Source organism: Vulpes lagopus, chromosome 23 (assembly GCF_018345385.1).
Source record: "Vulpes lagopus strain Blue_001 chromosome 23, ASM1834538v1, whole genome shotgun sequence".
NCBI classification, from domain to species: domain Eukaryota; kingdom Metazoa; phylum Chordata; class Mammalia; order Carnivora; family Canidae; genus Vulpes; species Vulpes lagopus.
In genome coordinates this window covers 2,260,898-2,288,630 of record NC_054846.1, presented here as the reverse complement: position 1 = coordinate 2,288,630, position 27,733 = coordinate 2,260,898, and the positions used below count along the sequence as shown (strand labels likewise).

Sequence of the window (27,733 nt, the reverse complement as noted above, 5' to 3'; positions counted from 1 at the left end):
AATGTTTTATTTCTACTCAGCAAAACATTTGTTTCTCTCACTCATAAAAACTACTTTAAAATTGTTGTGCCTCCAGTAGGAAAACACTGGAAAATTTCAAATGAGTTTTTGGTAGAATTCTCGATTATTAAATTTATTATGCGGACATTCCAAGAAATATTTACAGCTGCATCCTTTCCCCTTCTCTCTTTTGGATTTTCATTATTCAGAGTATGTGCAGTCTGTATGTCCTAAGAGGAGAATGGGAAAGAAAGTGAAAACATAAGCACGTCTGCTACTAGCTTTTTTCCTCTAGTTTGATGACTTTCATTCATAAGAAGTCCGGAATATATTTGCGGACTTCATCTTTTGGGATGTTGCTATTTCTCATCAGCAGCTAATCAGAAATTGCATTGACTTAGAGTAGTTTATTTACTTCTATTAAAACAGTACCTAAAATAAAACAAGCACTTAAAAAATAACCGCACCGTATTCATTACTCCCTAGATGACTTAAAATATTAATTCAAATAAAAAGCTTTCTTTGTCTGCATGATGTAAATTGTGTGCATAAGTATTGCAGTGTTTACTGAAATTTTTCTCTTTTCATATAATTATTTGACATGTGGAGACACATTTTTGTATGCTACTTTGCTGGGCATGATAACTTTCCCCTGCTTCTTTTAGTTGCTGTTTTGATTAGCCTAGTCTTGATTTTTAGCTAAACTCTAGGTTAATATATGCAGAGAATATACGTATTCTAGTAGTGTGTTATGCTTACTTTTGATGTTTACATGACATTGATTATATTAGGCACAGGCAGATGTGGGGGTGAGGGCAGGAAACACCAATCAATGGGGAAAACAGTACTATGGATACTTAGTAATGACCATATAAAATCTTCTTCCTCTTGTTTTTCCTCTAAAGATTATTTTTCAATTATTAATTATTTTCCCCAAACAACATAAAGATGAATAATTGGCTACAAATAACTACCATGCAACGTGGTCGATTTCACTTTCTACTTTATTCCCTTTAGTCACCATTACCACAGTTCTTGTGGAAATATTATGTTCTAGTATCATTCTATCATCTTACATTCTATCAAATCTAAAGCAAGTAATTCCTAGAAACATAACCTAGTGACTTGAGATTTCTACTAAAGTTTTAAGTGTCCGAAATATCTCAGGTATTGGAGTTGTTTTTATTATAAAATAACTGTGGACTTAAAAATGCATGAATAATAGCTTGTGTTCATGTTTGCATTTTAACACTTTTATTTTGCTCATGAATGGCAAGCCAAACAGGTCCAGATAAAAAGAGGATTCCAGCAGTGCCTGCCCACCATTGGTTCTCTGAACGCTTAATCTGTTTACCAGTCATTTCTCTTAATTTGCTTACAGTTGTTAGATTTCCAGTGAACTCTCAAAAGTCTGGTTGACCTATATAGTACAACTAAGGTTCAGCCTAGCAGGTGTTATTTTAAGAACATCAGACATTCATCATATAAACATTTTCATAGGAAATATGTAACTATTTCAGTGTAATTCTGGCACCAGAAATTTTAAATTGGTTATTTCCATTTAACAAAGAAAGTGTATTTCTACATCCACTCATGAGGTTCTATTTTTTTCGGAAGCATCTTAAATAAAGAGTCTCTGGAAAGTCACAGTAAAATAATGAGTTTAAATCATGTACTGCCTGACTGTCTGAATTGGAAAATACAAGTGGCTGACACCTGCAAGGAAAGAAGTATGGCTTGCCATGCACCCGTTTTGCAGAAGTCATTCATAACTCACAGACTATAATTTTCACTATTGACACAATTAAGGGAATGGGACTTTGAAATGATTATAAATTTCTCTAAAATTAATTACAGGGCTAACCCCGTAATAACTTCTGATTTCTCATGCATGTTGATGCTCTTTTAAAGAATCGTTTTCTTTTTTCTACTTTTATTTTGCTTAGGCTACACGGTAACTAATAGTAAAAGTGTAGTGGAGGTGTTAAAGATAGAGAACCCATGAATCACAGATGTATTGATTCTGATATATTCTTTAGAACTTTGGGACTGCCCGTATGCATTTGGAGCATTCTGATACGGCCGATTCATGAATATTTCCCAGAAGCACGTGTGCTCAATGTCATGTAATCAGTCTCCAAACGTGGAAAAATAGATGCATCCTTAAAAATTATTATCAGATTCTTTTATAAAAATGTTTTTTCTAAGCCCATTTCCATAGAGTGAATATTGATTTGATATAAAAAAGCAAAAATAGCTTTAGCTATCAGTGTGCCACCATGAGCTCACAAATTGTCACTAGAAAAATTAGTTGACAGTATGAATTTTGAATTCAGGCAACCTCTGATATGACTGTCATGTGTCCTTTTTGCTCTCTATGCTGTGGGAGTGATGAAAGCCTGAGTGATGTGTCATCATCTATGTGTGTCAGGAGCAATCTGCCAGTTTGACTTTAATGGACAAGCCAGCCATGGAATGACAGCTGAGTGACATAGCTCAGTGGCTGATGCTTCTCACTGATTGACTGCCTGCTAATCTAGTTTGGCTTTTTTCCCTGTAGTGAATTTGTTGGCTATTTCTTAAAGCTCATATTTCCTATTCTAACTCTTATTTCTAGCACCCTAAAAGCCTTTTCAGGGAATTACTTATTAATAAACTAGTCTGCAGGAGTAGATTTGTTTCAAATATATAATTAACTTGCTTCTTTAGGATAATCTAATGATGCCCTTTTCTGTCTTGGGCTGTTATGAAGGGCCCAGATTCATCAGCGCTGACCATAACAGCAAAGTTAACAACAACAGCAACAACAAAAAAATCAACTGAAGTAGTTATACTGAGTGATTTTTTAAAGTGATTATACACAAATTTTGGAAACTTGTTTAGCCTCCGTCTATACACCATGGCTAATATATTGAAGGGTTGCCCTCTTCTTAAATGCTAGTTCCCACATTTATTCAAAATACTCACAATTTTAAATTTATTTTTTTAAATTGGCAATAAATGTTTAGGATTAGTTGGAAAAAGATTCATTCATTTCCTGGCTCCTACTAAAACTCCTACTCCAGCATAGGAGTGAAGGAAGCCACAAGTTGTCATCCTAGAGCCGATCATCTTAGAAACTCCTGGTACAAGGCTCCAAGCTAAACAAGGAGTGGGTAAAACTAAGACACTATCAATTTTTTGGGTTTTCCTGGGAACAAAGAAAGCTGTGACTTAGTTTACCCTTGCCTTGGTCAGTGTTAACCACACCTAAAAGACTCCTCCTTTGATACCCTTTGTGTTTAAAGCTACTTACTAAACTGTGGGGTTATCTTTTTGCTAGACAAAGATGAATGCTCTAAGGATAATGGCGGGTGTCAACATGAGTGTGTCAACACAATGGGAAGCTACATGTGTCAGTGCCGTAACGGATTTGTGCTGCATGAAAATAAACATGACTGCAAGGAAGGTATGAAAGGAATGTTCTTTTCTTGACAACACCTATAATTGCATGGAGTTTGGGTAAAACTCTGCTTCCAAGTAGGGTTAATCATATCAATGAGTGATATCATTGTTGACTATTCAAATGTCAAAAAGTAAAATATGTGCCGTGTTCAGAGATCCAAGGCATACCATTGGAAACCTCCTAATACCTAAAGGTTTGGCACTTCACACATGGGTGGCATTAGAATAACTTTGTGTAACAGACATCGAAGCGGCTATAAGGCCATCTGGCAGCTAGAAAAGCACCCAGGTCCTTGTAGAACAGACCTTATAACATTCTCCATATTTAAACTTGACTTCTGCTAAAGGTTTTGCATTTGGTTTAATTTCCCTCCGCAGAATATCTCGTGATGTGCTATATGAGGAATGGCACTTTAAATACCAAGAGTATCAAACTCAAATGCCTACCAGAGGAAAGACATTTGAAAATGGTAGATACTGTGCCATTTAAAGTTTTAAGTCATGGGTTTGGCCAAAAAAAAAAAAAAAAAAAAAAAAAAAAAAAAAAAAAAAAAAGAAAAAGAAAAAAGAAAAGAAAAAAAAATCATTTTAATAGCACAATGATAGTTACCAGCTTTTGGGCCCAAAGGCCTTACAATATTCTGATTTTATAAAAACAGTTGTCTTTATCTTCTTAGCCAGTATGAGCTAGATGGGAGCAAGAAATAGTGACTCAATTTTTATTTCATCCTTTGAGGGTTTTGCTCCTGAATTCTCTACTTAAATTGGATTTATGCCCATTTTGAAAGAATTATTATGGCAGATTTTATAACTTTAGTTATTAGCACATGTATATTGGTAGGTCCTTGGCTAGAATCATAGTTCAATAGAAGCTCTTTGTATGAACATTGGAATAGTACAGGATATCCTGAGCTGACCCTTGTTCCATTCAGTTCCTTTCAAATATTGTCACATGTCAGGGTTTTTTTTTTTTTTCTATTTTTTTCATTGAGCCAGTGGTATTGCCCAGAATCATATGCAAACAGGATCCCCTCACCCCCACCTTTTTACTTTCTTATATGAGGATAAACCTGTGAGGACTCTGATACTTGTAACTTAGTATTCTATTAAATTAACAGGCTGGGGAATAGTCTGGTTATTTTACAGTTATGGAAGATAATTCAGAGAAAAAAAGAGACAGTTTTTGCAAAGTATGCATATATCCTGTGGCTCACAAGTAACAAATATAATTTAGATACCTCAATTCTCTGTTTATTACAGTAAACATTTTCAAGAAAGGATTTCACAGGAAACTTGCTTTTAGGTAGAACAATATTTAGGTATCCCTAATAAAGCTCATTTTTATTGCCAGTAAAGGGTTTGGATTTTCTTTTAACTCTGTTATGGAATGGACACCTTCTACAATTTAGCAGTGAGCCTCTTGGCTTTATCTTATAGGTTATTTCCGGATCCTGGAGGCTCCATATTTCATATTGCAAAGCAAGGACAGGGATAATGGAACTTAGAAGACCCTTAGGATCTAGAATCTAAGACTTGCTACATGATCCTATGTTATTTGAAAGGAACTGAATTTCTTCTCTTTTTTTGTATTCCTATGTTAAGAGTCCGAATCTCCCTATGGAAACCTATCACGATTAAGAGAAAGATCTATTAGTAAGGAATGCAACAACAGCATATTTATGTTGGGCGTCGTACTCTTATCACATAGCCGTGCAGCCGAACAGGTGTTTTGTCCGCATAGGAAAGAATTGCTCCAAAGAGATTTCTTGGAAGATTTCAAAGAATTAATTGTGTTTTAGGAGGGATACCTCATACACAACAAATAATTCCCAGTCTACATTAGTATGTGTAGGGTGATGCTTCATGAGTTACAGAGAATGGACAGAACCTGAGGATATTAAATATTTTTTTGATATTAAACATTTTTGAAGTTTTATGTTAACAATGTGGAATAGTTTCCTTTAAGGTAAGGCCATTTTAATTGTGAAAAAAAACCTAAATTTCCTATTAGTTGAGTAAAATAATTTTTGAAATTAGTTCAGAAGCTATTTCCATGGCTAGTAGCTGTTCACTTATTTTTCTCTTTAGTGCTGCACTTCACTTTGATAAAATTAGGATTAATTTACTTCAGCAGCTAAAATTATAGTGTAGGTATTCAAGTGTTTACTTTTACTAAGGGTGAGATAAAATGTAAATACATGATCCATAAAGTGGCTGAATGGTGTTAATTAGCTGTTAATGATGTTTCTGCTAATGAAAAAATAGGAATTGAAAAAGGCATAGTCCATTGATTTTAATTTGTGGCATTGCATTAAATATTTTTCAGGTGCCAAGTGTTGATATCCTTCATTGTCAATACATGTTGCTCTGTTAAAATCTGAGCTTTCAGATCCAGTGACTTAAAATAGTTCATTTTCTTTTAGGCATTTATCTAATTCATTGTAAACACTTAATTTCATGTAAGCAAGAAAACAAACATTGCCTGATTATGATCAGCAACATGTTTGCCGAAGCAGATGACTCTGATAACAGACTGGGGTGGTGATTAGTTAGTATTCAGGGAAATCTTTCAGCAGTGTAGGGGGTAAATAGGCTACTTTTTTTTTTTTTTTTTTGCTAGATCAGTCCTGGGCTAGATTTGCACACTGATTGATATTATTGTCATTGGCACAGCTGAGTGTGAACAGAAGATCCACAGTCCAAGTGGCTTTATCACCAGTCCCAACTGGCCAGACAAGTACCCGAGCAGGAAGGAATGCACATGGGAAATCAGTGCCACTCCTGGCCATCGAATCAAATTAGTAAGTGAGCTCGTCCTTCTTCTATTAAACTGACTGCCCATGTCTTTTCTTAGCCAGCACGTAGAAATAAAATGAATGTTTATTTAATCGAATTGAATTAGTGGGCAGCTGGAAAAGATTTCCTTTCTTATGCTTTCCTACTTACATTGAACAAATCCCTGACTTCCTAGATCGAGACGACAGTACAGCAGCCATGTAGTTCTCATAGGGTGTTCGTATCCTGGGTGCTTTCAAAGGCACTGTCAAAGCTACTGCAAAACAGGAGGCTCTACTTCCTAACATGTTATTGTTCATCATGTTTCCAAATGGGGAAAATAAAGGAAGGGACAAAAAAATCATCAGAAATTCGGCAAGAAAGAATTAAAATGACTATTTACATAGCATAGTACTGGTTGTGTCAATTCTATATACCTCATGTACAAAGCATATACGTTTTTTATAAAACTAATTTTGTCTTGTAACCACAAGTCATTTTTGCATAACATAGTTGCCTCTTTTAGATGGATCCTGATATCCTCATATTTCCTCCAAATTCCAATATGAGTGTAATGTTTGTCCTTCCTCCTGTATTCTTTGTAATGCATTCTGTTCTGATCATCTGATAATATATATTAAGTTTCATTACAGGCTTCAGAGTACTTGAAGCATGTAATATACAGAAATCATCATAAGAATATAGAAATTTTGACAATTTCCCATAGCATGTTATTGTTAGAAGCAGGAGAGAATGCCAGCCAGCAATGCTCAGAACAGTCAGGTGGCACCATAATAAAGGACAAAACGTTGTCCTGAGAATGAGACTACCAGTCAATGTGTAGTAGCTAACTGGACCAGCCCAGCCATAAGGTTAATTTTAAAACTTTGTTTTTAACCTTTTTTTTCAGGGAACTTAGTAGGGGAAGGGGGGAGAAGCATTACGTATACGTGGCATTATAACAGTGACATTAGAGGAAGTCACCAAGACATTCATAGCCATCGTATGGAGTTTTGTGCAGTCACTGTATTTGTAAAATATCAGTAAATGACTTTCCAAATAGAGACATCAATTTACTGAAGCCATTCTTTGGAAAGATGCTCGATAATTAGATGACGGCATTGTGGGAACATGATTAGTTGCCAGTCCTGTCCAAGGTCCTGATTGAGAGGACTATTCTGAAGCTCATGGCTTTCCAGCAGTGCAGTTAGCTAATGAAGGACTTGGGAAAATAGATTTTCTGAAGACATTGTTTTTTGTAGATCCACATTTTGCCTGCTATTACATTCTTTGTGTCTAAAGACAGATTCCTCTTATATTTTGTGTAGCTTATGTCGGTGCAGTATCACTTTTTTTTTTTTTTTTTTTGCAGTATCACTTTTTAAAGATATTTTCATTGGGTATAGAATTCTAGGATGACAATTTTATTTTCTTGTCTATATTTTAAACCAACTCCATTATTTTCTGGCTTTATTGGTTTCTCATAAGCCTGTTAAAACTCTTGTATTTATTCCTTTTTTTCCTATTGGTATCAACATTTTTTTTTATCAGCAGTTTGAATATAATGTATCTAGGTATGTGTGTGTGTGCACGTATATTTAGAAATTTTATGGGATTTATTCTTCTCAAAATTCTCTGAATTTCCTCCATCTGTATTGTGGTATTGTGATATTGTTAGGAACTTCTGAAAATTTTCTACCAGTATTTCTTCACAAAGTTCTTTTTTACTATTGTCAATCCTTTCCTTCTGGGATTCAAATCATACGTATGCTAGATTGTTTTATATTATACCATAATTCTTGTTGCTCTATTAACTTTTTGTCACTCTTTTTGAGTGTGAATTGAATAATTTCTATGGACCTATCTTTAATTTCAGTGCTTGTTTCTCTGGCTGTCCTGAGTCTCCTGATGAGCTTGTTAATACATTCTTTATCTCTCTTATCATGTTTTTTTTTCTAGCATTTTTATTTGACTCATTATTATAGCTTCCATGTTTATTAGTTTACCTGGGTTGCCATAACAAAATACCATAGACTGAGTGGCTAAGACAACAAAAAATTATTTTCTTACAGTTTTGGAGACTAGAAGTTCAAGATCAAGGTGCTGTCAGGGTTGGTGTATGGTAACTCCTCACTTCCTGGATTGTAGATGGCCACTTGGTTGCTGTATCCTCGCACGGCTTTTCTTCTGTGTGTGCACTTTTCTTCTAGTGTCTCCTCATCTTCTTATAAGGACACTAGCCCTATGGGACTAGTCACCTATATGACCTCATTTAATTTTAATTACCCCCCTTAAAACCCTATCCCCACATACATTCAGATTGTGGGTTAGAGATTCAATGTCTGATTTTTGGGGAATACAATTCAATCCACAACATCATCTATTTGCTAAAATTTCATACCTGATTGCATATTGTTTATATTTTTACTGGAGTTTATTTTTTTTTTAATTCAAGTTAGTTAACATATAGTGTATTATTAGTTTCAGGGGTATAATTTAATGACCTGTCAATTGCATAAAAACACTCAGTGCTCATTATATCAAATGCCCTCCTTAATGCCCATCACCCATTTACACCATTCCCCTACCACTGTCTCTCCAGTAACCCTCAGCTTGTTCCCTATAGTTGAGTCTCTTATGGTTTGTCTCTCTCTTTCTGTTTTTATCTTATTTTATTTTTCTTTCCCTTCCACTATCTCCACCAGTTTTGTTTCTTAAATTTCACATATGAGTGAAATCATATGGTATTTATCTTTCTCTGACTGATTTATTTCGCTTAACATAATACCCTCTAGTTCCATCCATGTCATTGCAAATGGCAAAATTTCATTCTTTTTAATGGCTGAGTTATATTCCATTATATATATGCCACATCTTCTCATCCACTCATCCATTGATTGATATCTGACCTCTTCCCATAGTTTGGCTATTGTGGACATTACTGTTGTAAACATTGGGATGTAGTTGCTCTTTCAGATCATTGTGTTTATATCATTTGGATAAATACCTAGTAGTGCAATTGCTGAGTCATAGAGTATCTTTATTTTTAACTTTTTGATGAACCTTCATACTGTTTTCCAGAGTGGCAGCACCAGTTTGCATTCCCACCAACAGTGTAAGAGGCTCCCCTTTCTCTCCATCCTTGCCAGCATCTGTTGTTAATTTTAGCCATTCTTACTGGTGTGAGGTGGAATCTCACTGTAGTTTTGATTTGTATTTCCCTGATGCCGAGTGATGCTGACCATATTTTCATGTGTTTGCTGCCCATTTGTATGTCTTCTTTGGATAAATGCCCGTTCATGTCTTCTGTCCATTTCTTAATTGCATTGTTTTTTTTTTTTTTTTGGTGTTAATTTGGTAAGTTCTTTATAGATTTTAGATACTAGCCCTTTATCTATTATGTCATTTGCAAATATCTTCTTCCATTCTGTAGGTTACCTTTTAGTTGTGTTGATTGTTTCCTTTGCTGTACAAAAGCTTTTCATCCGGATGAAGTCCGAGTAGTTCATTTTTGCTTTTGTTTTCTTGTCTCTAGAGATGTTGCAAGAAGTTGCTGTGTCAGAGGTCAAAAGTTTACTGCCTATGTTCTCCTCCAGGATTTTGATAGGTTCCTGTCTCATATTTGGTCTTTATACATTTTGTTTTTTGTTTTTTGTTTTTGTTTTTTTTTTTTAATTTTTATTTATTTATGATAGTAATACAGAGAGAGAGAGAGAGAGGCAGAGACACAGGCAGAGGGAGAAGCAGGCTCCATGCACCAGGAGCCCGATGTGGGATTCGATCCTGGGTCTCCAGGATCGCGCCCTGGGCCAAAGGCAGGCGCCAAACCGCTGCGCCACCCAGGGATCCCTCTTTATACATTTTGGATTTATTTTTGTGTATGGTATAGGAAAGTGGTCCTTTACTAGCATCTTTAGCATATTAATTATTAATTTATTTTTTAAAAAAGAGTGTGTGAGCAGGGGGGAGCAGCAGAGACAGAGGGAGAGAGAGAATCTTAAGCAGATTCCATGCCCAGTGGGGAGCTCAACGTGGGGCTTGATCTCAGGACCCTGAGATCATGACATGAGCTGAAATCAAACATCGGATGCTTTATCGACTGAGTCACCCAGGCACTCAAATCATAATTACTTTAAGTTCCATCTCATAATTTAAACATACTGGTCATGTCTGAGTCTGTTCTGTTGCTTATTTTCTGTCTTAGTAGAATGTTTTTTTTTTGTTTTGTTTTTCTTACCTTTTCGAGTATCATGTAATTTCTTATTAAATACCAAACATTAGGTGAATAATAGTAGAGATTTTATGTCTGGAAGTGGACACATCTCTTCTGAGACTATCAGCACATGCGTGTGTATATGGGAATGGATGTTGTTGAAGAAATATCTAGTTAATAAATAAGAGTTTGGGTTTTCTTGTTCCTCTGATGACCTTCAGTGGACCATTGGCCTTGAATTCCTTTTTCTTAAATTGGAGACTGGGATTTGAGATTCATTTCACAATGTTTCTACTTTAGCTTCCCTGTTCTCTGCCATGAGTTATTTCCCTCTTCACACTGCAATTCTTGTTGCTTGGTGCTTGCTGCTTTGTCGGCGAGGATGGGTTCACTACTATTTTAGTACAGCTTCCACCTTAGGCAGGCCCTGATTGTTTGGATTTTAGAGGTGACCTTTCTAAGTGTCCTGTGTCTCCCTCCTGTGACAAGAAACTCCATCTTATATCTCCAGTTGGTCTTCTATGAGAGTTTCTTGTCCCTTCCATGGTAGTAGCTGGCCTCTAGTGTTATTGCTGTGGGAACCTGAGACCAGTACTTCCCTGAAGGGAACAGTGGTTTGATGTGGGGTTTTGTTGTTGCTGTTTGCCTTTCACGGTGGGTCTGTGTCCTTGTCCTGGTGGTGACAGGATTTTCTTTCTCTCTCCCAGAGGCTTACAGGTTTTTTTTCCAGAGAAAAGTTGGATCAGGGCTTCATATTTTTCTCATAGCAGTGACCACTTGATTCCTCCAAGTCTGCAACACTGAGGAGGGCACTTCCTTGGCCTTCTCCTGCTCTAATCACAATTTTTCTTATGAGCAGGAGATTGGGGTCCATAGAGGAGAGATTGCAAGTGGGTGCTTCACAAATTGCAAGCTTTGATTTTCATGCAAATATTCCACTTGAAGGTCAGGACATAAAGCATGTCTAGCAACAGTGGTCATGCTTGTTAGAATCCTAAGAAGGAAATTCTCAGAAAGAAAACAAACACTTTAGGCAAATATTGATCTTTACTTGTTTGACTTTGTGATCCTTGTGGAAGTACTTACAGTCTAAGCCCTCAGCTTTTTCAAATGTTAGCATCCATCAGAATTATCTGGAAGGCTTATTAAAACACACATTAGTGCACCCCAAAGTTTCCATATTAAAACATAATACTGATCCCCACTTTCTTATCTCATATAAAAGCTGACTCACAATACACTCTAAGAGTTAGGATCACTAGAAAGTGTGTCATAACATTAGCTACCAGCTTCAAGTGATATTTTAGTTCTATATTTTCTAAATTCTTTCCATTTCAATGATGTTATTTGGATCTATTATTATTGTCTCCCTGCTTGTTATATAACTGTTGACTAATCTTATCTACTTTAAAACTGAAATCAATATCTATAGCAGATATCACCAATGGACATTTGGTCAAACCTGTTTGTAATTCCAATTTAAACCATTGAGTCACTTTCCTATGTAGTTAGACTTTTACTATATAGGAAATTTTATCAAAAAGATACATTGTTCAAGATAAATGCATTTTGCCTGGTTTCTTTAAGATCCTTAATTTTCATGGAAAAACTTGAACCCAAACTGAATTTGGAAAATGGATTCCAAGGAAACTTGGGATATTATTAATCTTTTAATGGCCTGGCCAAGAGCTGCTGATAGATACTTAGTTACAAGCTAGTCTCCATGGGCCAGGGCAAAGAGAAAAAGCAAAGAAAACGTCTGTTCTCTCTGTACACCATGGAGCTTTCTTTGCAACTCATTAATTGTTTGGTTTTTTAAAATATTTTATTTATTTATTCATGAGAAACATAGAGAGAGAGAGGCAGAGACACAGGCAGAGGGAGAAGCAGGCTCCATGCAGGGAGCCCGACGTGGGACTCGATCCCGGGTCTCCAAGATCACGCCCTGGGCTGAAGGCGGTGCTAAATCCCTGAGCCACCTGGGCTGCCCATCAATTCATTTATTGTTACCCCTCTTTACACAGGCTGCATGAAAAAATAAGGGAACATTTCTAAATATTTCACCTATTCATATTAAAGCAAAGGAAAGGAAATTGTTTCTAAAGACAATTTCATAAGCTATAAAGAAAAGTACCTTGTTTGTGAATTTTAAGAAGCTTACTGTTCTTTTTACACAAATGTTCCTTTAACTTGATACAGAATTATGTTGGGTGACATGAAAGTAGTGGTTTGTGGGTTAAACAAGTCTCTCACTATGTCTTGAATAGCCATATTTTAGTTAATTTGGTTCATTTGTAAGACTACAAATATCATGGTTATTTATACAACGTTACAATTATGTAGGTAAATGACTTAAAATAAAATTCAGTGTCCTTTGAGAGATATGAGCATTTTTGTGCATAGCATTTACTTATCATCAGCATATTCAGTTCACAATCTGACTATCCATATCTAATGTATATTATTGTGCCATAATATAAAGCTTGAACTATAAATAGTGGTCACTTTGTTGCAGATTTTCAGAAATTTAGACTTTTGGCAGTATAATGCGACTATTCTTTTTTATGCACTGATTTACTTATCTATTGCTTCATAATAAACTAACCCAAAATCTCATGACTTAAGACAAGCACCATTTTGTTATATCCTATGGTTTGGGGATAGGGGGGAGGTCATGATTTAAGTAGTGCTTCCCTTGCCAATTCTTCTGTTGCCCGTGGTATCGATTGAGTTCAGTTAGGTGAGAGTCACCTGGGTTTGGTCTGGTTTGGAGGGTCAAGGTGGCTTTTTAATAGTATCTCTGTCATCTTGGTGGAGAGGGCTGGAAGGTAGTCTCAGCGGGACAACCAGAGCACCTACATGTGACCATTCCAGTACGGTAGCCTCAGAACCATACTCTTCCCATGGTAGTACTGGGTCCCCTATGAGAGCATTTCGAGAGGCCCAGGAAGGTGCCACAGAAGCCCCTGAACATTACCTCTTCACACCCTGTCGGTTAAGGAAATTACCAAGGCTGGCCAGGATTCAAGGGGAAGAGAATTAGGCTTTATCTCTGAATGGGGGGAGTAGCAGAGAATATGCAGCCATCTTTAATCCCACACATGCATTTCAGTAAATGTGTAAATGTGCACATATTTTCTGAAAGAAAAGGTAACACCAGTGAGTTACTGCTTATACTGTCCTGACAGATTTGCTCAGGGTAAAGTCCAGAACGTGTAACCAGAATACGATTGGGTTGCAGTATGCCTACCTGATAGACAAGCAGGAGATCTTAAAAGGTGATTTAAAAAAAAAAAAATGACATGGTCAATACTGTCCTGTAACATGAAAACAACAATTTGAACATCGTAGTAGCTTAAATTATGTCTATGTTACATAATAAACATTTTTATCCCTAGATCTTGAATTTACTATCATAAAGCTAAATATAAAAATTACATATTTATGTATTTATAAATGATTATATCAGTTCTTGAAGATTTTTTGTATATTTTTTCATGTACTATTGTGGTGCGTGCTCTGATCTTCATAAAACCTTGGAATACTGTCTTCACATAAATGTAGAAAGCTCAAGCGCTGGGATCCAGAGAGCCTGGAGTGTGTCCTTTAAAAAGGGCCTGTTCTAAAATAGGCGCTCTCTTATATGTAGTTCCACAAATAAAAATAAAAATGTTCTCAAGGTTTCCATTTCTTAAGAGTCTTATCCAAATAATAAAGTGCAGCTTGACTGGGCCCATCTTCTACCTCACAAGACTGTGCTTGGACTAAACTAATGTGATTATAGTGCCTGATGGTCTCAAAGTGGTATCATGTGTATTATCTCAAGTTAGTATCACAGCTGACACTTAAACATAAGGAAGCTGTCCTAGGCAGGTTAGGTAGGTTGGCAAGTTTATAAAGCTGGTCGGAGTCTAAGTATCTTCAAGCCCAAGATTCTCTCTCTACATTTTACTTATTTTTTTTTTATTTTAACATCCTGCATCCATAATGTATGTGCACATATATAGTAATTTAAATGGAAATATTAATAAGACAAAGATACAGCGATTAAGTAAAATGAATACCCAAAAGAGAAATATGGAGGGATTAGGAACATAGATCTGGAACTCAGAGTGACTTTTGCCTAAACCTAACTAGCCACGTTATCTTGAGAAAGATGCTAATCTTTTTAAGTCTCAATTTCTACATTTGGAAATCGGAGCAAATACCTACTTAGGACTTTTGTGTGTGCATTAAATGAACTTGCAGATAAAGTGTTTGGCATGATTTCTTACTAAAAGCCAATACACATCGATACATGATATCCAAATAGTAAGTATAATTGTGACAATGATTAATAATAATCATATACCATTTCATTGGATAATCCAACCATGATCAAGCTTTTGTGTAGCCTTATGAATTTGAAATTCAATGCTGACAACTAAAGATGTAGCTAATGATTGCTTGTCAGAAACTTTTTTTAAAAGGCCAGATAGGAAATATTATAGACCGTGTCGACTATGTGACCTGCGTTGCAACAATTTAATTGTGCTGCTCTATGTGAGAGCATCCACAGACAATACACAAATGAGTGTGTATGGTTGTGTTCCAGTAAAGGTTTTATTTTATTTTATTTTATTTTATTTTATTTTATTTTATTTTATTTTATTTATTTTATTTTTCAGTAAAGGTTTAATTAAAAACAGCCTGAGGGCCAGACTTGGCCTGTAGGATTTAGTTAGTTAAGAGGGTCAGGGCAAAAGAGTCTGAAATCATGGAGTCCTAAGTGTTGGTGATCGTTTTCCCTGAAATCAGTGTGAAAACACTTAGCTCTTACTTTTTGTAGTAGATGGAATAATGTTCCTCACCAGCCCCCAAAGATGTCCCTGCCCCCGTCCCCAGAATCTATGCACATGTTACCTTACGTGGCAAAAGGAGCTGTGGTTAAGTTAAAGATCCTGAAATGGAGAGATTCTCCTGACTTATCTGGGTGGGCTTGATGTGGTCACAGGGGTGTTTACGGGGAGGAAGCAGGAGACCAGACAGGAGAGAAGATGCTATACTTTTGGTTCTGAAGATGGAGCAAAGGGACAGGAGCCAAGGAATGAGGGCGGCCTCTAGAAGTCGGGCCAAATGCAAAGAAACAGGTCCTGCCTTCCTCTGGAAGATCCAGGGCTGCCGGCCCATCTTAGACTTCTCACGGTCATCCGAGCTCTAGGAGAGTAAATGTGCGTCATCTAAGCCACTAAACCCGCGGTCATTGCTCCAGCTGCAATAGGAGAGGACACGTTTGCTCTGGTTCTCTGTGTTCGTGCGTCTTGAGTTATGAGATTCTGTGTTGACAGCTTTAAAGTAGAAAGAAACCTTGGTTGAAAGATATTTGTGGGGTGAAAGTCTTCTTATTAGAAAAGAGATGGGGCGCCTGGGTGGCTCAGTGGTGGAGCATCTGCCTTCGGCTCAAGTCGTGATCCAGGTCCTGGGATCGAGTCTCGCATCAGGTCTGCTTATGTCTGCCTATGTCTCTGCCTCTCTTTCTGTCTGTGTCTCATGAATAAATAAATAAAATCTTTTAAAAATTAAAAAAAGAAAAAAGAAAAGAGATAAAGTTCTGAACGAATAAGGACAAGGATCTATTTTACTCCTGGCTTCATCTGTCTTGGTTTTGAGTGACGCAATGGACTATTTAAATTTTTTAAATATTTTTAAATATTTTTAAATATTTTTTAAAAATTTAAAAATTTTATTTTTATTTTTTTATTTTTTTAAAAAAATATATTTTTAAATATTAAAGCATTAAACACAACAACAACAACAACAACAACAAAAACAGAAAACCAAGGCAGGAACAAAGTTCCAGGCATAGGGGCATCCAGCAATAGGCTAATATTATGCCATGTTTATCTGATTTGTCATTTCCTGGAGGTTTGCTAAATTATATAGTTGCAATTTATAGCTTCATATATGGGATATTTAGAAAACAAAAACATCTACAAATGTTGCATAATTCTCCACCATCAGTCCAGAAAAACTGTATTAGGTTGCAGCTTTAGAGGACTTATGGGACAGAAAAGACCTTTTGAATCAGAAGGCTGGGGTCGCTATTCCACTCCACCATGTTCCCCCGGGGCCTCTAATCCTTCCAGTATCTTGTGGGAAACCCAATGTTAGCTCTTACCAAAGACAGGGAAAGGCCAAGGATGGCCGGGACCGGGGGGCTCTGAGCCTATCTCATGGCTGCTCAAATTGCATCTTACTTTTAATGGTCACCTTGGCTAAATTTTATTTCTGCATTAAATGCTATCATTCTATTTTCTTGTCCTTTGTGAATATATGTGGCGACTCCGCATGGCCTCATCCTTTAGCCAGTGCCTGCATTTTCAACAAAAGCAGATGTTCATGTGAGGCTGCGTACGCAGGCCTGGCTGGTGGCCAGCTAGGTAGATTAGGCTTGCCTGGGTGTTCCAGAAACACACAGTTATTCTTTCCACAGCCTCAAACGAGAATTCAATTTTATTTCTTTTGAACGGGACTCCTTAATCTTAGTTTGCCTTGTGGGAAATGAATTAGTTACTTGTGACTAGAGCTTACGATTAATTGCTCTTTTTTTTTTTTTTTAAGCCTAGATTAGTACCTTAAAACCATAGACACAGACACATAGACGTTCATGGCTCAGCACGTGTCATAAAATAAAGTAGTAAATTGTGTATCTCACTGTATCTCTGGGAATTCTACAAAAATATTTTTTAAGATTTTCCCAGTTTCCCGTGGGCCCCTGTAATACCTTTCTGTGGCCTAGAAATATTTTTTATTGAGGCAACATTGCTATAGAGGGAGGTCTCTAGATGTGGCTGTCCCTCTGATATTAAGGGCCAGGTTAATGAGATCTCGGCATGTGAGTCAGTCACACTTTTGCTTGTGTGGTGGAGCATTTGGGTCCGACGGCCTCCTGGAAAAGGACCACCCAATCCTAGCAGATGACCTAACGGGCTGCTACCAATTTCCAAGAGGAAAATTCACTAACACCTTAATGAATGAGGATTGTTTGCATCACTTGAGAGTATGTCAGCTGCAAACCTTTGCCTAATTCGACTCGGACAGAGTCAGTCTGATTCCATTAGTAATTTGATAAAAAGCGGGAGCCAGTTGGCTCCAGACCAGGTGTCGGTATGCCCCCAGCCCACAAGCTCACTGCCACCCTGTGTGGTGTTGCTCTGTTCTGTAAAACAGATGTTATGATTCAGTCCAGACGTCCTGCATCTCATTAGGGAGTGAAGTAGTCACTTAGTTATCTCATTCACTGGGTTTTCAATGGACTGAACATGTGTGGTCTGTACATTCCGATCCCATTTTAACCGTTACTTGGAGGCTGTGCTGTAGAATGCCATCACCCCCATCACCCTGGCAGTTTTCTCTCCTGCACAGTAGGCTTCTCCACTCTTTATAGGTGCGTGACTCCAAATCACATGCAAAAGAGACAATTGTTGGACACGCAATGGTTTTCAGATGTTATTTTCCTGAAACAATGCTTTCATTTTTTTTTTTTTGAAATAACGTTGATCTTATAATTCAGGAGCTTGGTTTCATGGTTGGCCTGCCGCCTTCACAGAGTTTCCATCCATGGGGTTGGCCATACGTGGAATAGGTAGGTAGGTAAATGAATGGACACCCAGCCAACTGTCCCTGCAGGGTCTCCTGTATCCCAGGCGCTGTGTCCCCTCTACTCCATTCTCTGCCACTCGATTGCAGACGTAAATAAGTGGCCAGCGTCGGTGGTCGCCTGCCTGGAACGGCGGGTGTACTTCACGGCAAATGAAGTCTTCTTGTTCACTCTACTTTCCTGCACTGAGTTGTTTGTTTGTAAGATTCTCTGTGTGTTATTGATCTTTCTGGCACCACCCAGTCCGGGTCTTCGTAGAATGAGGTGAGCATTCCTCTTCACCCATGATGGTCATGACAAGTAATGACCCTCTAATGCTTATTGGTTAAAACATCCTAATGTATACTTTTTTAAGTAGAGTGTGGTAGGTTATGGAAGCAGCCCACTTTCTTTTCTTTTATTTCCTCTTTTAAGTACCTTTCATTCTTCCCTCCTACTCCCTAATTAATATAAATTGCTTCTTCTCCTTTCTTGCCTGACTCCTCCAAAGCCAGTGATGGCAGACCATGGTTTGTTAAGGAATAGATAACTGGCCAGCACTGAAGGGGAACCATTTGTAGTTAGTTTTGTTTTTTTTCTTTCAGAATTACAAAAATGCATGCCTTAAACTTAGAATGGTGATCACCTCACAAAATTGTGTTAAAAAAACATGTATGTAAAAAGCTTATGTGCAAATATTTTAATGCTGCAGAGACTGCAGGAAACTTAATGACTTTTTAAGTATATATTCTATTCCTCCAGCTTTATTTTAGTGGGAATGATACTTTATTTTTTGAAGGTCTTATGGTTTTTCTAGGACAAGGAAAAAAGCCTTAGTTGGCAATGGCAAATAACCTAGAATTAGTGGAATTATTAATAATTAGGACATTACTATTTTGTCTGTCTCAAACTTTCCTTTGTGTTGTTTAATGGTTATACACTTAATGAATTTTTATTTTAAGAATTTGCTTCTGTACATCACTTGAGCTTAGAGTTGAGGCCTCTGACTGGCCAACGGACTCACAAGTGTAGGTAATGAGCTACACAAGGGGCACGTCTTCTGCTAACACCACAAGGGTCTCTGGCCCAAGGAGGGAAGTTTGATAGTGATTCTTACTACAAGTGTTTTTTAAAGAAAGATAATTTGCTAAGACCTATACATAAAAATTATTACACAGGAAATTTAGAATAATTTTTAAGGGCATACTAAACTTTGCAAGACTCTCAATATTAAAATACCATTTATCTTAGAAGTAAAAATAAGCTAGCCTAAAATCGCATTAGTATTCTCTGATAATATGGGCTGTAGGATCTAAAGAAAGAAGAATATAGTGAAAATGCTCTTTGTTTTAGTTCTTCTATCAAGATTTCCTGTGCTTAATTTTTGTGAAAATGTAACAATTTTTTTTAAAGATTTTATTTATTTATTGATAAAAGAGGCAGAGACACAGGCAGAGGGAGAAGCAGGCTCCCCACGGGAAGCCTGATGTGGGACTCGATCTCAGGGCCCTGGAGCACAATTCGAGCTGAATGCAGATGCTCAACCACTGAGCCAACCAGGTGTCCCTGTAAAAATTATTTTTTGAAGTTTTCTTAGTTTAAGTGTCCCAAGATAGGGTGATGGTCATCAAAAACAGAAGGAATCAATTTTTAAAATGCAATTATTTAAAATTTTCCGATGCACTCAATATAAACTCAGAGTTATATCAAGAATAAAATATCACTTTGTTATTATAATTTATCTAAATTCTGGAGCTGATTGTGATAGTTTTGTGATAGTTTTGATTGTGATTTAGTTGCAGTGGTAGAAGAGTAGAATTTCACATGTAGTTATTGTGCTGTTCTCCTCAGTATGTTTTTCTAGAGATTTTACATTCTACTGATTTCACACTCCTTTCAATAATGATCTTTCTGGATTAATTTATTTGTGCATCCTGAGCATGTGTTATTGATGGCATTTCTGCTCTAAGGGAAAGAACTCATTTGAGTGATATGTGTTTTTTTTTTCCTTTTTGTTTTTAATAGGCCTTTAGTGAGTTTGAGATCGAGCAGCATCAAGAATGTGCGTATGATCACTTGGAAGTATTCGATGGAGAAACAGAAAAATCACCAATTCTGGGACGACTGTGTGGCAACAAGATACCAGAGCCCCTTTTGGCTACAGGAAATAAAATGTTTGTTCGGTTTATTTCTGATGCATCTGTTCAAAGAAAAGGCTTTCAAGCCACACATTCTACAGGTCAGCATATTAGGGCCATGTTTCTCTTTCCTAAGATCTAGGTTTCTCTTCCAGTGAATGCGGTGGATCCCGTAACAGGAACATAAGGAATCTCTGAGCACAGCAGAAGAAATCCCACTAAAATACTGTGTGAAATATGTGAGAGTTATGCAGCAACCTACTAAATATCTTGGTAGTTGTTGAACATTTAGAAAGAAATGCAATAGTTTGAACAAATTCATGTTCAATGCAGTATGGTCAAGTAGAATTATTTCTAAACATTTGTATCATGCATTCCATATTAACTGGAGCAGTTTGATTTATATCCTCTATTTAACAATTAGAAATCTGCGTTTTAATATTCAAGAATTATGTTTTCTTTACCATCCTACCTGGTTGGCTAGCTTTTGCATGAATATATTTTTGTAAATCAGGTTTGCGATTTCTCTCTCTACCTTACAGAGTCTTGTTTTTCTTTTTATTTGGTGTGCAATACAACCTTTTTCCTAATCCTAATCCTAATCCCTAATTTGACTTTGTAATGGAAGTTTTCAAGAAGTAAAACATAATTCAGAAAAAAATATGGAAAATTTTAGGCGAGAATGCAGAATAACATTTTTTTATAATTTGGAGTCCACTTAATAATATATCTCTTAAATATCTAGGAAATGTCCTTTTTTTCCATTCAGTTTAAAAAAAATGATTATAGTTTCCTAAAGCCTTTAGCTTATACTACCACCTAGTGGCCTTCTTGATGAATAAACCATTGAGGCGTTGAGGCAAGAATTCCTGTCTTGATGTAATACACAGTGTAGTAGTGTACGAATTTGTCCATAAAACAGTTTAATGCAGTAATTTTTGTCATAGGTTTTGATTTTTATTTTCTTTCTGTTTAATTTTTTTTGAGAAATCAGAATTTTAATTATTCCATTGTCCAATGTTCTTTTCCACTTTAGTATATTTTATTATGGGCATTATTAGATTTATATTGAAATCTGTGAGAAAGTGAATATTCTCAGAATTTATCTGATTCCTACTAGTAATGGTTGGACTCATTAATCATTCAATTTAATTATTTCTCATGATTAACATAAATATTTTGAGTTGAGGAGACTCTTTCACAGACTACAGAAATTTCATACTAGTGAAAGGTTTTTCCATACATTTGACATTGGCTCTTTAAATATTTTCCTGATAACTTGTTATGCATTGAAGGGGTGGAGTGATTATAATCCCATGATTTCATTAGTACTTTCCTGATAGCATAGAGTTTATGACATGTGTATATTTTTTAATGTTCTGGCGATCACAAGTTCCAAGAATGCAATCTGAAAACATGCTGTCAAAATTCTTGAAATAGCTGACTACCTATTTTTAACTTACCTACCTATTAATTCCTCTTTATTACTTTAATAAAACATACTTTTATAGGATTTTTTACTCTTTGTGAGTAGGAGGACTAAGTTTTATATTACGTTACAGTATCCTGGGTGGTACATATTGGGTTTTTGGTTCATTTATGCATCACCTAGCTGGAAACCTTGGAGAAGATCATTTCTTTGCACTTTGGTTTCCTCATCTGTAAAATACTGTTTAGGGTTTCTTATAGCTATAAACCTCTTTAATTTGTATGGCATCTGCTCTTGGATCCTATTTTGTATTGTTTATATTACCATTAAGAATCCATTGGTAGGATCCAGGTAAGTTCTAACGGAGATCACGTATCGAGATCTGACGGTGTACGTGGCATGTCTTTGGCATGTTAGGCACACACATGTACTTAATATACATTTTGCGTATATAGAGACCTCAAAGACTATATGATGTATTACTATCCTCATTTTTCAGAGGAAGAAATGGAAAATCTGGAGGATTAATTAATTTTCAGAGATTTCAAAAATTATGTCAAAGCCTGGATTTTATCCTTACTCTGTCTCCAAAGCTCATGTACTTTCCACTGTAGCATATTTTCTCTTTATGTAAAAGTCTTGGATTAGGAAGCAAATTGATATAAAACCAGTCACTGTTACTGAAACACTAGGTACAGATTGATGCTTCCTTATGTAAGTTTTTAAAAATCCTCTGTTCAAAGTATGTAGCATTTATTGGATGTTCAGTTCACATCCACTCAAATACCCACATGAGCCACCGATCACATTTTTGTTGGGTAAAATGTGCCTTGGGTATTGTTTAATCCAGCCCTGTTATCTTACCCATGAGGATTCCAAACTAAAACTTACATGACAAAAAAAAAAAAAAAAGCAACTTATATGACAACCAAAGTAGAGCAACAACAACAACAAAATAATAGTTGGTATTGGAATCCTGGCTTCTTAATTCCTACTCATTTGCTGTCATCAGAATTTTTGATGTTATCTGTGGCTTTTTTCTCTTCACCCATACATTTTTGCTCTCACCCAGCTACTGTTTCTGGGTCTATTTGTTTCATACTGTTACTTTTTTTTTTTTTTAAGATTTTATTTATCTATTCATGAGAGACACAGAGAGAGAGAGAGGCAGAGACACAGGCAGAGGGAGAAGCAGGCTCCATGCAGGGAGCCCGATGCGGGACTCGATCCCAGGACCCTGGGGTCACACTCTGAGCCGAAGGAAGGCAGATGCTCAACCCCTGAGCCCCCCGGGGATCCCTATACTGTTCCTTCCTGCTAGTCATACATGCGGAAACCCTTCTGCGTAGTGACTACTATTGATCTCAAAGCTTTCTCTTTAACAAGTTCATTTAGTCCATAGTCTTTCATCAGACATTTATTTGGTACCTGTTTGGAGAGACACTGGAAGGTATTAGTAATTCATAGCAAAAAAAGAAAATTAGGCATTTGTGGGAATTTACCAGGAAACAGAAGGAATTTCTGTCTGTTGACAACTTACAGTCTTAAGTTAAACTTCCGATTTTCAGAAGTTTCTGTACTTTTGACTTTTTTAGTCAGTTTCTACTGACAAGGTGGTCACGTCCCGTGCCGCATCAGCCAATTTTTGCTACATGTATAGAACCCCTTACTCATTATTTACTGCCTTCTGAAATATGTGTGACCATTATCGACCCTGAAATGGGCCTGAAATACACATTTTAATTTGGTTGAGTAAATACCATTTTAATTTGGTTGAGTAAATTTATATTTCTGCATATAATTTGAATTCTTTACATAAGAAAAGCTTCTAATGCCATGAATTTTGAAACCAGGTGATTAGAAATACAGCTCTACTATGGCTTTATGGCTATTTTTTTCACAGCATTATGTGTTTGGATTTTATTGGAAAGAGTCCTTTTTTCCCTCCGCTGGTGTATATCCAAATTCTAAGCCCAAATACATTTAATCAGGTAACAAACAGCATTATACCACCCTTAGATCAACTTATTGCAGGAAACACATCTGTCAGCAATAATATATCTCCTGTGTATTCTCTCAGAGATATGGCTGTAATACAGAAAAAGAGGGAAATTTGGAGAGAAAATAATATTTTAATACACGACCTGTCAAAAAAAAAATTAAAAAGAGGGCAGGCCAACCATAAGAGAGACTCTTAAGTATAGAGAACAAACTGAGGGTCGCTGGAGGGAGGTGGGCAGGGGATGGGCTAAGGGGGGTTGGGGTAGAGGGGGGCGCTCGTGGTCGGGAGCCCTGTAAGTGATGAGTCTCTAAACTTCTGCTCCTGAAACTAACATCACTATGTGTTCACTAACTAGAATTTATATAGAAACTTGAAACATTAAAAAAATAAAATGAAATACTGTCTGGTGGGACTTGTTTGGTGCGGCCCACAGCGTCATACTACTCATCGATGACACTTAAAATCAAACAAGAAAAAAAAAATCAAATGAGGCATAATCTTAAGCTTCTTAGAAAGGAAATTATTTTGATCTAGTTCAATTAAATTAGAATGGCCACTGAAAGCATTTATAGGTCAGATTACAGGGCCTCTTTGGGAATTTAATACTTTATGGGGAAACAAACAATCGTGTCTTTCCGAATTAAAACAAAAGCCACCCCCAGGCTTCGTGTCCCTCCTTGTCACCTTTCTTATTCGGCTTCATTTTCATTTTCCAGAGTTCTGTAGATGTTCGGGCAGCTTATAAAGTATTTTCAAATAATTGATTTAAGAGAATAATACGGCTGACATGCCACACTAGTTTTATATTGTTCCAACTTGGTAAATGAATAGGAATATTTTCAGGAGATGTATTTCATTAAAAACCCTTAAAGGGACCATATTAACTGATATATTGACCGTATTTCGAAGAATCGCCCCCAGGAATCTCAAAGACACCCGTAGGCAATTGCCCTCAGGCTGCCTGTTATTTTCTGCTTATGGGATTTCTCTCAGGGCGTATTAAAATCACACATCTTGTGCACGTAATATTTAAATCTTTGTCCTTAAAATTTTTATCCTGTGGACTAAATTTTTTCTCTCTCGTTCTCTTTTTTCATGGTTGGACCTTTAATTCCAGATTTATTAGTTGGATCACAGATGCATAGGGACGCGGTGGTGCATGGACGCATACAGGAAAATAGGCAAACTGCTGAGACACTTTAAGCCATCCTGAAATGTAATTTATTTATTTTGAATATGGCCACTTTTGAGGCATTCTCAGTAAAATCAGACCATAGCTTCTCACTGTCATTTTCAGATTCACGGAGGCTTCATGGAATCTCCTTTTCCATTTGGTTCCATGACCTTCCCTCCTCCTTGAATCTCGTTCCAGCCTGGGGCTGACAGAGGGTGGCCTCCTCTGGACCTTGGTCTTCTGTCTTCTGGCTTCGTCTCCACGAGGCAGACACGCGGGAGCTGGCGCCTCCTTCCGCTCCTTCTGGCTGCGGGATAAAGTAATACAAGTGCCCGCAGCTATTTTTCTTTTTTTAAGTTGAAAACAAAACAAATCAGGCAATTCTATCAAACTTTGAGACCAGGTTGAGTTTTTAAAAATCCCCTACATGAGATTACCCTGGTTTATACCTTTGTATGTTAAATTTGGAAATATTGTTCGCAAAATATCTTACTGGCCTTCAAACATAGACGTCTCCCTTCATGATAGCAGGTTAATAGTGTTTTCAATCGTTTTTTATTTTTCCTGGCTTTTCATTTCATACACGAATGGATCGCTAGAAGCACACGTGATGGCATTTGGATGTTCTTACTGGACAATAATGACAGTAACGGTGGAGGCCTACGTGAAGCTAGCCTTGCCCGGGTGCCTCCATTTCCTATCTCTCAAGCATTTTACATGTATTATCCCATCCACTCTTCTTCTAGACCCTACGATGTGAGTACTAGGTATGATCCTTGTTGTAGACGTGAAGTCCCACTGCTGATGACAGGCAAAAGCCAGATTTGGACCCAGGTGGAGTGGCCATGGAGAGCTGTCAGAGAGCAAGGACGATACTTCTTGGAATTAGGGAAGCACCGTGGTGGGAAGGGTAGGATGTTTGACCTCCAGTCGGTGGGATTCAGGAGAAGATGTTCAAGAGAGGAGTCTAGCTTTCAGGTGATTCTAACACGCTCACATTTGCAATAGTGGTGCCTTTATCGATTGGTTGTGCAAGATGCCCCACCTGCCCCCCTGGAGCAGGGAAGGACACTTCAGTTCTTCATGGAATACAGCCCAGTGGGGGTTATTCTCATGGCTGGAAGCCCCGGTTGGCAGTTGGAGCATATATCCGCCATGCACAGGCTCAAAATGGCTTTGTGGGTGACGGTGCCCATACGCTTGGTGGAGCCTACCTGTACTTAGATACACCTGAGTGGGGCTCCAGCCTGGGGATTCAGAAGGATTTAGTCATTTAAAATCACCAGTGCGGGCAAACCATGTGCAAATCTGAAAAATCCCATGAGGTGTTGTAGTTGTGGAGTCCACCCTCACCGGTGCCACCAGGGACTGTTTGGTCGCAGTTGGCCGTGAGAATGTTACACTGTTTTGATAATCTAGGGTCCTGGCTCGTCCACATCTTTCCACCTTGGATTTTTGTTCTTGTTACCTCCCAGCTTATGCCAGCTTTCCTGGGACTTGCTTGGTTTTAGCCCTGGAAGTACTGCTTTCAGACCAGGAACAGACAGAAAGAAAGAAACCCTACTTTCTTCTAACATTTCTTATATCTTTTCTTTTATAAGAAGAGATCTTTTTATATCTTCTCCCCCGACGCCCTGCCATGAGTTTGCATGTAGATTGGTTGGAGGGGGTCTCTATTTAATTTCTAGGTTTCTGTTTTTTTGTTTGTTTGTTTGTTTTTGTTTTGGTTTGGTTTTTGAATCTCTAGGCATTGGAAAGTTTTGGGGCTGAGATTACAAAGTTTCTGAGAAAAGTCTTGAAAACTTTTATTTCTAAATTATGCTAGCTGGAAATTTTTGTGCATACTCATCTATTTATTTGGTATATTTACCTCTAGTGACAAAAGCAATAACTGGTAAACCATATGGTTTTTAGTATCTTTCTGAAAAAGAAGCTGTGAAAAGAGCATTTAACATTTTCTATTTATTACAAATACGAAATATACTTAACAGGTTCCGATACTACCAATGTTACTACGAATAAGGATGCATGTATGTTTTTTCCCAACCAAATTAGATAAATATTTCTACCTAAGTAAAACTGTCCTACATATTCTATGTAGAGCTCTATATCATTCATGTACACACCGGAGTTTTATATATATATATATATATATATTTTTTTTAAGTTATTTCTTGTTCCTTTGGATTCTGGGTTCTTACATGATTAAGAGTAAACCTGAATTAAGATACTGACCTCTTTTTTTTTTTTTTTTTTGTATAAAAACTAGTTAGTGGAGACTAAAAACAGCATCGTGTATAACAATGAAAAAATTTGAGAGTGACTATATGCTAGGCAGTGTTTTTTAAGTGATTTTCACGTATCCATTAAATCCTCAAAACCCACTGAGATTGGTATTATTTTCATCATCTGCATTTTGCCCTATGGATCAGGGAAATGACGTCACTCCTCTAAAGTAGCTGAGCTCCCAGGTGTTGGCCAGCAATGCCGAGGGCCTGTGGTGATCCCCAGCACAGCCTCAGACTCTACCATTATGGGAGACGCGTCTGAGGATCAAAATGAATTCAGAAGTCAAAGAAAGCTTACACCCTATCAGAAGTGGCTTTGGACTTGCTCAAGCTCACTGAATTTATTTCATTTTTCTTTCCCGGGCAGAGTGCGGTGGCCGGCTGAGGGCAGAGCTGAAGCCCAGAGATCTGTACTCGCATGCCCAGTTTGGTGATAACAACTACCCGGGACAGGTTGACTGCGAATGGCTGTTAGTGTCAGAACGGGGTTTCCGCCTGGAGTTATCCTTCCAGATTTTTGAAGTGGAGGAAGAAGCTGACTGTGGCTATGACTATGTTGAGCTCTTTGATGGTCTCGATTCAACCGCGGTGGGGCTTGGTCGATTCTGTGGATCAGGGGTAAATACAGTCCCTACAGGATACCATGGCCATG

General features: G+C 37.3%; 1 protein-coding gene and 1 non-coding gene across 3 annotated transcripts in view; both read left to right on the top strand.

Annotated features, from left to right (window-relative positions):
• The window catches only part of TLL1 (tolloid like 1), a 196,432-nt gene that overhangs the window by 162,167 nt on the left and 6,532 nt on the right, over positions 1-27,733 (top strand). For both annotated transcript variants that reach the window (XM_041739072.1, XM_041739071.1), the window contains 4 exons: positions 3,323-3,448; positions 6,118-6,245; positions 20,076-20,289; positions 27,449-27,699. In XM_041739072.1, the coding sequence (XP_041595006.1) occupies positions 3,323-3,448; positions 6,118-6,245; positions 20,076-20,289; positions 27,449-27,699 (719 nt within the window). The remainder of the gene's footprint in view (positions 1-3,322; positions 3,449-6,117; positions 6,246-20,075; positions 20,290-27,448; positions 27,700-27,733) is intronic.
• LOC121481692 lies at positions 19,021-19,174 on the top strand. The gene has a single exon (XR_005985363.1). It is a non-coding gene; the product is annotated as a small nucleolar RNA SNORA62/SNORA6 family (small nucleolar RNA).